The sequence below is a fragment of the Ascaphus truei genome, chromosome 2 (assembly GCF_040206685.1).
Source record: "Ascaphus truei isolate aAscTru1 chromosome 2, aAscTru1.hap1, whole genome shotgun sequence".
Lineage (NCBI taxonomy): Eukaryota > Metazoa > Chordata > Amphibia > Anura > Ascaphidae > Ascaphus > Ascaphus truei.
The window spans coordinates 253,488,560-253,499,498 of NC_134484.1; the positions used below are offsets into that span (position 1 = coordinate 253,488,560).

At 39.5% G+C, this 10,939-nt stretch overlaps 1 protein-coding gene across 6 annotated transcripts in view; it reads left to right on the forward strand.

The window, feature by feature from the left end:
- The window catches only part of LOC142487220 (uncharacterized), a 52,233-nt gene extending 41,838 nt beyond the window's left edge, over positions 1–10,395 (forward strand). For 5 of the 6 annotated variants that reach the window (XM_075586093.1, XM_075586097.1, XM_075586094.1 and 2 more), the window contains 7 exons: positions 3,348–3,375; positions 4,983–5,016; positions 5,981–6,028; positions 6,339–6,443; positions 6,853–6,907; positions 7,925–8,131; positions 9,672–10,395. In XM_075586093.1, the coding sequence (XP_075442208.1) occupies positions 3,348–3,375; positions 4,983–5,016; positions 5,981–6,028; positions 6,339–6,443; positions 6,853–6,907; positions 7,925–8,131; positions 9,672–9,733 (539 nt within the window). In that variant the 3' untranslated portion in view covers positions 9,734–10,395. The remainder of the gene's footprint in view (positions 1–3,347; positions 3,376–4,982; positions 5,017–5,980; positions 6,029–6,338; positions 6,444–6,852; positions 6,908–7,924; positions 8,132–9,671) is intronic. The other variant, XM_075586098.1, reaches the window with a different exon arrangement.
- Positions 10,396–10,939: the final 544 nt, after the last annotated feature.

Here is a 10,939-nt window from a genome sequence, read left to right on the forward strand (position 1 = left end):
TTGATCACCTCCTTCTCCTAAACATTCTCCACTCCATTGGCCTCCCTGATGCAACCTTCTCCTGGCTCACTTCCTACCTTTCCAACCACTCCTTCAGTGTTTCCCGCTTCACTCCCTCTTTCTGTTGGAGTCCCAGAAGACTCTGTCCTTGGCCCTCTGCTCTTCCCACTCTCCACCTCTTGGTGAACTAATACAGTCTTTTGGCTTTCAGTATCATCTTTATGACAATGACACACAAATTTACCTCTCCCTTTCTCTCTCCTGTCCTGTGTCTCTGCAATCTCCTCCTGGATGTCTCACCGCTACCTGAAGCTTAACATGTCCAAAAAAATAATTCATATTCTTCCCCCCTTCAACTGCCACCACTACAGCAACACTGCCTCACTGTCAATAATATCGCAATCTCCTTAACACCAAGCCCGCTGTCTAAGGATCATCTTTGACTCTGATCTCTCCACTCTGATCTCTCCCTCATTCCTCACATTTAGTCCCTAACGAAGTCCTACCATTTCCACGTTCTAAATATCGCTAACACACGCCCTTTTCTCACTCGTGATGCAACTAAAATCCTAATCCACTCGCTCATGTCTCGATTACTGCAACCTTCTGTTAGTTGTCATTCTCTGTGTCCGCCTCTCTCAACTCCAATCCAAAATACTGCTGCTTGACTCCTTTACCTCACTCACCACTCCACTTCTACTGCTCCCTACACTACTCACCTTACCTCTAACATCCAATCCCATTGGGACCAGCTGTGTGGCTAGAACAATCTCCAGCCATTCCCCCAAAACCTTAATGGCTTTAGCTGTCAGTCTTGGCCATATTCTAACTTAAGCCACATCTTATTTTACAATGAGCAGCCACTTTACCTTCTTGTTTCAACATTGTCCCTCATTTCCTCTAGATTGTCAGCTCTCACGAACAGGACCCTCACTACCTCTTTGTATCTGTTTGTGTATGTTTGTCCTCACTTGTTTGTAGCTCTGTTTTTGTAATATACATAACTTTTTACCCCATTGTACCACACTGCGAAATATGTTGGCACTTCATAAACCAACATTAAATTAATAATAATGTGACTAAATAAACAGGGGAGGAAATGGAAAGGGAGAGGCAGGCATTTAGATTCTTGAAGTCAGAAGGGACGGAGGCATCGTATCAGAATTATAGGGAATGTAATAAAAGTTGCAAAAGGGTAATCCGATTACCAAAAATTGAAAATGAAAAAAAACATTGCAATATAAAGTAAGATCAACTCTAAAAGTGATTTAAGTACCTTAATAACAAAGCAAATTAGGAAAGCAAATATAGGACCCTTTCAGTGTGAGATAAGGAAACGGCAGAGGTATTAAATAACTGCATTGCCCCTGTATTTACCAAGGAGGAGTCAATTGCTAAAGGAGGAAGCCACAAACTATATCAATAAACAATTGGTTCACTGAGAAAGAAGTGCATAAGCAACTTGATTCATCTTAAAGTAAATAAAACACTTGGCCCCAATGGCATGCACCTAAGGGTTTTCAAGGAGCAAAGTTCAATAATAGCCAAACCATTATATTTAATATTCATGGAGTGTCTTTCCGCAGGCTCAGTACCACAAGATTGACGTAAAGCAGACGTTGTGCCTATATTTACAAAGGGAGGCACATCACAACTAGGTAATTACAGACCTGTAAGCCCGACATTAATAGTGGGGAAGCTACTTGGTTTAGTAGGGGATAATATTTAAGGAATACCTAATGGATAACAAAATTATTAGTAAGTCGGCATGGATTTATAGGATAGGTCATGCCAAACTAAGCTTAGGTTATTTGAGGCGGTAAGTAGGAATTTACACTAGGGTAATGCAGTTGATGTGGTCTACTGAGATTTTTGCAAATACTTTTTTGATGAGGTTCCCCAAGAGGTACGTGTATAAAATAAAGCAAATTGGTTTGGGTAAAAATATTTGCACCTTGATTGAAAACTGGCTGAAAGATTGGTAACAGAGTTATTAATGGAACCTTTTCGGGTTGGACTAAAGTTGTAAATGGAGCCCCTCAAGGTTCAGTACCGGGACCAGTGCATTTTAATGACCTTGAGGTTGTAATAGAGAGCAAAGTCTCAATCTTTGCTATTGACTCTAAATTGTGTAAGGTAGTAAAATCAGAGCAGGATGGAATTTCTCTCCAAAATGACTTGTATAGACTGGAAAATTAGGCAGGTAAATGGCAGATGAGGTTTAATGCAGATAAATGTAAGGTTATGTATTTGGGAAACAAGAATTAACTGGCAACTTATAAATTAAATGGGGCAAAAGTAGGTCAATCCTTGCTGGAGAAGGATTTAGGAGTGCTTGTAGACAGCAGACTTTGCAATAGTGCCCAATGCCAGACAAAGGCAAATAAGATCTTAACTTGCATTAAATGGGGTATAGCTGGAAGGGAAGTAAGCATAATCGTGCCACTCTATAAAGCATTAGTAAGACCACACCTTGAATATGAAGGACCATTTTGGACACCACTCCATTAAAAAAAAACTTTTATAGAACTAGAAAAAGTGCAGAGAAGAGCCACCAAATTAGTAAAGAGGCTGGAACATCTTATTTATGTGGCGAGGCTAGCTAAATTAGGTTTGTTTACATTTGAATAGTAGCGTCTAACCCTTAAGGTTGGAGAAAAGGAGATTTCACCAGCAACAAAGGAAAGGGTTCTTTACAGTAAGGGCAGTTACGATGTGGAATACATCACCCATGAAGACTGTGATGGCAGATACAGTAGAAATCTTCAAAAAAAATAGGTTGTACATCTTTTTAGAAAGGTACAGGGTTGCACCAAGTAAATACACAATGGAAGGATGTTGATTCAGGGAGATATCTGATTGCCATTACTGGAGTCGAGAGAATTAATGTTTCCCTTTGTGAGATATCATTGGATAATGAAAGCTAACTATTGGCCATTAGTGTGGTTAGATTTTGTTTAGAGAAATTAGATTGTTACATGCTTTACAACAGTTTGTTTACTGACCGGCGACATGGGATTGCACCTTTGACCTCTGATTTCCTACAGGATATGCATTCTTAATGATATGGTTTCTTACCTATAAATTGCAAAAAAAGATGGTCCCTGGCACTGCCACACACACAAAAGCACAATAAACGAATAAAACAATATAAAAGATTTGATAGTACATTTTCTTTGCTCCGCTGCTACTTGTGATATGGTACACCCAGGTTTCACGGAGGCACCCACATATGTTAAAAATATATGTGCATATTCATATTTACATGTATTTAACATTATTATTTTTTTGTCACAGATGTAGTTGATGTCAAAAATTAATAGTAATGGGGCTTTTTCTTTTCCTAGATTCACAACCCCAATCTTCACTGCATCGGTGAGTGTGTGTGTGTATATATATGTATATGTGTGTATATCTATGTGTATTATTATTATTTTCTACATCAACCGAAGAAACGATAGGTCTAAATCTTATATACAATATAGGTCGATATTTTACTTAATTTACAATGCTATATGCTTTCCTAAATCTCCCAAAAATGTAACCAAGAAATGAAAACTTACTACAACATGTATCGCAGTAATCAGCAACTGTCCATAAACTGCAGGTGATCAGAGCTGTACCACAACTCTAGGTAGATATGAAACAGAATACAGTAGCTGGTCTGGCACTCCGTTACTCTATTTTTTGTTTTGTTTTATATTTGACTTGTATTTAAAGGCTGGTCCGGCACATCAGTATTGTCCATGGTGGCATTCAAAGAACGTCCTCACCGTTTTTGTGTCTAGGGAATGTCACGCTGCTCCGTCTGAGAGCGGGGAAAGTGACCTAAGCAGAAGAGGCGGATCTCCTCCTATGTTTAGACATCTGTGGGTGCGGCACGACTATGTAACCAGTCATGATGCTGGAAGGTCTGTGGCACTCTGGTGTCATGGATCTTATTGTTGTGAAGGGGTTAACCCAACCATTCTTCTAAACGAAGTCATTGAAAAAAATTAAAAATGAGATGTGGAGCGGTTGCATATCTGTATAGATTACACTATCCAAGTCTATGCCTTTTGTATGGCAATCGGGCGCTCTTGACCAGCTGAGTGAATTGAACATTTCCAATGCAAGTGCACAGAATGTGAAATAATTGTGCAAAACCGACCAATTGTTTAGATAAATAAAACATGTGAATCTAAAGTGGACAAATATTATAATTCAATAGTGATGACATAAATAGTGATTATATATAAATATTAAACACCACCAAACAGTGTATAAATGAGTTGTGGTAATAATTGTAAAGCCGCTAAAGTACCCTCTATAGACTTTTTTTCCTTAAGTCTATTCAATTCTTGATGCCTTCCAAGTGGGGGGAGTGCAGGATGTTCACAGCATGGATCTGGAAACATAAGATAAAAAAACACAATACTGCAAACAATATAATGATGAGGTTTATTAGGTGAAATGTAGATTAATTCCACTCACACATTTTGCAAATGGATATGGCATATCAGAGACTCGTTCTTTCTCTGAACGGAGCAAATGCTTGAAGGGACCTCAGTGTGTGTCCCACAGGGGTGATGCAGCAGTCTTCCCGTTTCACTCATAAATGATGAAAAATACTCTCGTTGTGTTGTAAGTCTTGAAAACCATATTGTACACGGCAAATGGTAATAAAATACACTCACATTTCACATATGAGACAGGCGCAGTAGCCGGTGCGCGTATCTCTGGATTGAATCCATTCCCATCGCGCAGAGAACGAGAGTGAGGTCCTTGCAACCTTGTCCAAAGATATAGGGGGCAGGCAACAGTGCGCCCAAAAGATGCATGTACCCAGCACTGGTGAGCTACAGGAGGGAGGAAGATTCATTCTATGCGTTTGTCTCGGTGTTTACACTTTTTTTTTTTTTGGCTCTTCACATAGCTAATGTATTTTGCCATTAAAAATTACTGTTACACAAAGCATATCCTTTTTATTTTTCCTCTTCCAGGGATTCAGTAACTGAAGGAGGATCTGCAGATAATGTGAGTTGTGGTTTGACAAATGGGTTATAATTACACAAAGTGTCCACGGGGTTAACTTTCATACCCTCAAACTACTTGGGAAAAGAGGTGGCAATGACATCCAGTGTCTAGTGTGATTTTTATTTTTTAATTTATTTTAAATGTATTTTTTTTGGAAAATAATAGCGTATTGGTACATTATTTCCCAGGATGCCATAAGGTAGTGTTTCCAAAACTATGGTCCTGCTCTCCCTATGGTGATCCAGCAGACTTACAAGGGGGTCCACAGTTATAGGAAGGAATCACACACTGGGGCAGATTCATTAGACGCCGTTATATGTTACTGCAACCGATCCAGCGTGCACTCCTATTCAAGTCAGGGGGAGTTAACGCGGGATAGGGTGCGCAAACTCGTACCAGAGCCTGATGAGTCGGCCCCAATGAGGGATACAGAAAGAGGCAATAGTGATACAGTGTGGGGGTCCAAGAGAAGGGGAGAGTGTGACGGGGGGAAAAAGGCAGTTCCCTTTAACAGTCACCCAATTAACATATCCAATTAAGTGAAATCTCTTTAAATGTTTGTTTTGTTTTTTTGGGAGACCAATTTACATTAAATTATTTGTCGTTTCATTGTGTTTCACTGCTATATAATTCAAGGGCCCTTGTAAACACAATGGATTCATTCACTACATTCTAACAGCTGATAGAAATCATGAACAGCGATTTGCCTTGATTCCTGGTAGTATACGCATGCGTGTACGTACCATCTTATCGCATTCTGGGTCTACTTGTGGAACAGCATGACCCTGTCCTTTATCCATTTTATATAGCTGAATAAATAAACTGTTCCTGGAAAAAAACTAATTTGCTCATTATTTTGCTCCCTTTTTACATGAATTGTGCATAAAGAAACACACAAAATAATTTGTGTCTCGAGACTGTTTCAAATTGTGGAGGACATTGTTTTCTTTCTTCTTTTTCATAGGAATTTGCGGATGAATTTAGAGAGAATGCAGCGTTTCTTGATTACGTGGTAAAATCTTTGATTTGTGTGTGTGTGTGTGTGTGTGTGTGTGTGTGTGTGTGTGTGTGTGTGTGTGTGTGTGTGTGTGTGTGTGTGTGTGTGTGTGTGTGTGTGTGTGTGTGTGTGTGTGTGGTCGTACACAAGTCATTTATTTATTTCAAATGTATGATTTAGATAAGATAGTCTTATGTTAACAGTATAGTATACACTGCATTTGACTAATTTAATAATATACAAATATATATATACTCATTTTTATTTTCTATACCATAAAAAGGATTGTTCTTGAACAGGCTTCCCCTTTTTTTTTTCTACACAGAAAACGTTTGAGATAAAAAATGATGACGATGCTTCGTTTATCAGCAAAATTACCCGGAATTTTACGAAGGCGCTAGTAAAGTATCGTGAAGAGTGTAAAAAAGAGGTAAATACTCACTTTAATGCAGTATGAAAGGGGATGTGGGGTGGGGAGAGGACCGCGTGGGAAATTCTTCCACAAGATGCGAAATATCCTAAAGAAATATCAAAATGGGATAATGTAAACTTATGTAGGTTGAGCCCATCAAAGGGTGTAAGGCAGATGCAGTGTCCATGTTTTGATTGTAAGCTTGGCTCCTGTTATCAGAAGCAGGGACTGGGTTGCCGGGCACATATAAGCCCTACCCAGTGCTCACTAACTCAAAGTTACTCGTTATGAAGCCCACTGTGTACTGGGCTTAATAAACCAACAGGACATTCATAGTTCACTCGTCCGTCCTGTACATATTGGTGTACAGAACATCAAACGGTTCTCCTTCACATGTATTGTCTCTATTCATACTGTTTTTACTTAGGTATGTTCAACTCCTGCAGACAGTACGGTTGAAGAGCCCATCAATGTTTCTGCAGGTAAACCTGAAAGACAAGGCATTTGTAAACTGCCCAGATAAATGTAGCTCCCTGCAATTGCGGGTAACTCTTGATTGTGCTAGCTTTTAAACGCTTTGCTGCCGTAGAGTTTTTGTTAACACACTGCGAGAAAAAGGGTTAGAATTGCAACAATTTGTGTGTGTGTGTGTGTGTGTGTGTGTGTGTGTGTGTGTGTGTGTGTGTGTGTGTGTGTGTGTGTGTGTGTGTGTGTGTGTGTGTGTGTGTGTGTGTGTGTGTGTGTGTGTGTGTGTGTGTGTGTGTATCTTTATATATATCTCTATCGAAGCAAAGTACTGTGGGGGAAAAAAGTTACAAAATGTAGAGCTCTGCTTTTTATTTTGAGTTCTTTTTATAATTGTTATAAAATGCACTGAACTGAATGTATTCATATACAGCCCTGAAACCTAACAATTAAAAGTAGATATCTCATGATTAAGAATCACAGTTCAAAGCATCAAAATGTATACTAAAAGTGGTGATCAACAAGCAATATATATTTTTTTATACAGAGCATGCTGGATTGCACCCTTCAGTCCTTTGCTTGGCATTAAGTTGCTGGCCTGTCTCACAGAAATGGGTTTGTGGGTAGAGGCCATAAAAAGTCACTACACGTAGTATTGATTACTGTGCATTTACCCGTCCAAGTTTTTTCAAAACTCAAGCGGTCTCACATTTTAACCTGGTCTGTAACTGTTTCATACGCCTATAATATATATTAACTCTAACTGTGCATGCTATGTCTTGTGTATATAATGTATACTTCCTGCTCACTTAATGTAACTATGTATTTGTAACCATGTATTTGTCATAACTATGCCAAGGATATACTTGAAAACAAGAGGTAACTCTCAATGTATTACTTCCTGGTCAAACATTTTATAAATAAATAAATAAATACATTTAGTTCTAACCCACACAATCATTCAATGGCCCCTGAAATGAGACTGCGGACTTCTTCTGCGTGGCTGACCTCTAATGACCACTCTCCTCCTGCAGCCGACAGGGACGTATCTTCTTCCTCTGCCTTCCCCACCAACGTTATGCATGAAATACCTTTATCAGCAACACCGAACGCTGCGCCGCACATCCCCGTGAGCAAAAATGAAGCCACTGAATTGTTCTTTAAAAGCATTAAAAACATGGATTCATCCGAGGTGGTCAACATATTCCAGAGAGTTGCTGCTACAAATCCATCCTTCAGCGGTAATTGAATTCATCCTTTTCTTGTTTGTTTTTCTTTCTTTGTGCATTTCTTTTTGGTACAATTAGGCCTCGGCCATGGTTATTGCTGGCGGGCGGAGGTGCGCTGAGGCTGAGGGAAAGCGGGTGCTTTCCCTGGCCTTAGACAGCGCGCCGTCCGGGGGCGTGTCGGCGGGCGGGCCAGTGACGTCACGGAGCTGGTTCGCCCTCATTGGGCGAACCGCTCATGTGACCGGCAAGCCCGTAGATTTAAAATTTTCCTAAGACCTACGCTTCCACAAGCGCTTGCGGAAGCGTAGGCGAGCCCCTACTAAAGCCGATCTCATTGCGGCTGTAGGGGCTCAGTGCCGAGCGGAAGCGCGCCTCCGCCCGCAAGCACTATCCATGGACGCGGCCTTATGCTTCACAACGCAGTTTAAGAAATTGATAGAGGACAATGAGTGCCCATTTGTTTCTAAGCTAGTAACTTTTAAAACCAATGGCACTGGTAAAATATTTACTTTGCCAAATCCTCTTGTGCCAGAAACTGTGGCTGCTTTGCTTGCAGGGGTCTGCTACATGGAGCCATATATGGATAGATGTAGACTTTCTTGTTTCTAAAGGTCTTAATTCACAGAGCAGGAATTTTCCACTTGCTGGATGAGCTGCATGTCATTATGCTTTATTGAGCAGCAAAGTACAACTTCTCACACTCGCGCACACTTTTAAGATCTGGAAATGGATGTAACAAGTAGTGTAAATGTTTGATATGTTTACACGATTATTTAGTTTGAAGTATAATAAACCTAGCCAAACAAGTCTTGTTCAACATAAAGTCTGGATGCTCTTCAGGCCTTCCTACTATTTGTTGTAGAGCACTGTAAATGCTCTAAGTGTAAATGCATTTGCTGGAGGTACAAAATATTGATATTGGAAACGTAAAACTAGGACTTTCTGAGCTTGTCCTTGTTGATCTGGGAAGCTCACAATAAAGGTAACTTTTTTTTTTTAATGACTAATGCTTCCGCCAGAGTGGTGCTATTACATAAAACATCTTATGGCTTATTTAAGTGAACAACACAGTCGATACACTACTTACTGTCTCTGTCTCCAGTTTGCCTCTTGTTTTTGTTTTTTGAATGAGACCGATATTGTCTAGGTGAGATATGGGCAGTGAATAACTTCGAATGTATCCCGACGTACCTTGCCTGGAACTGCAGAAAACAACCACACTTTTTTCCTGCAGCTTCAGGGAATGAGATGGCCGCAGGCATCCTGCAATAGCTCCATGATTGTGTACTGGATGCCTGCGGTCTGGAAGTTGGGCTGCATCAGTACTCTACCTTCCTTCAATGCTAAATGGGCCTGCAACACATTTCAGAGCCATGAATTGGTGACTCTTGCATAGAAGGGGATACAAGTGGTCACTATAATGCCATTATTGTGTGTGTGTGTGTGTGTGTGTGTGTGTGTGTGTGTGTGTGTGTGTGTGTGTGTGTGTGTGTGTGTGTGTGTGTGTGTGTGTGTGTGTGTGTGTGTATTTTACATTATTTTTTTCTTACAGGAATTGATATTCCGAGTCTGATGACATTTCTGCGTGTGAACGGAAGATTGAAACGCCCATGACGCTTGCGGAACTAATAGTGATGTAAAATTGTGTTCATGATTGTCTTTAATATTTCTTGCTTAAGTTGTGTGTTTTTACCAAATACAGATGACAAGGATTCGTACAGACCTTTTTTCTTTTCTTTTTTTTAATTGAAGCGAAAAACATGCAGTTTTTCTACTTCTATTCCTTTTTTGTTTTGTTATGCTTGTGTGTATTTCAGGAACAATGCAATAAAAGATTGATTAGTTAACAGAAAAGGGTAGTGGGGAGCCTTATTTGGCAAAATGAATACCATTGTGAAATCCTATTAGTAAAAGTGGGCAGATGGCATTAACCGTTCAGTGCTATGTAGTGTATGATTCGATCTATATGCCCATGTTTGAGCCCAGTAGCCTAACTGCAGTTTGCTGCACTAACTTTATTTGGGATATTGTGGCAATCTCCCCTAATTATTAGAGAAACGTTTTGGATTATTTTATAGGCTGGATCATGGAATGAAATGCAGTGTTGTAACAGGCAAGGTTTTCCCTGTCATTTTCTGCTAACGACTATGGGCTGTAAAGCACTATGCTACTTTAACTCAAATGTACAATGTTCAATGGTGCTATCCATTTATTAGCACTGTTGTTTATTCATGTAATTTAAACTATTATCAATTAAAATGACTTGCAAGGGAAAATAGTAGTATGTTATTCTTGTCGAGCTGATTATATGTAGCTCTTTGAAGTAGGGTCAACACCACAGACAGTACAGGCGTGATGTTGATTTATTGCAGGTAAGTGTATTATTCATAAAATAAACCTTTTCAGAGTTCTCACTGTAATTGGTGAGGGGAAAGACTGATGGTTAACAACAACTGTAAGTGTGTTCAGGATATACTGTAATAGTGCTGCAGTATTTAAGTGCATTTGATGGGAGTCGGGTGTAGTCATTCCTTGAAATGGTTTTTAAAAGCATTTAGGTTTGCAAGTGGAAAATAAAAGGCGTACGTGAAATAGTTAATGGTTCGGTTCAATGAGGAAATATACAAGTAACACATTGGTACGTGCAAAGAAATGCATATAAAATATATTTATGAAAATGTAAGAAAATCAACAAAACTAACTGGACACGTACTGTACACTTTGGAAGCCTCCAGTTGATTTTAGAAATATAGTCTCCATTTTGGTCCTTCAGTGCTTTTAGAAGTGTTATTCACGCACAGTATTTTAAGATACGTAATA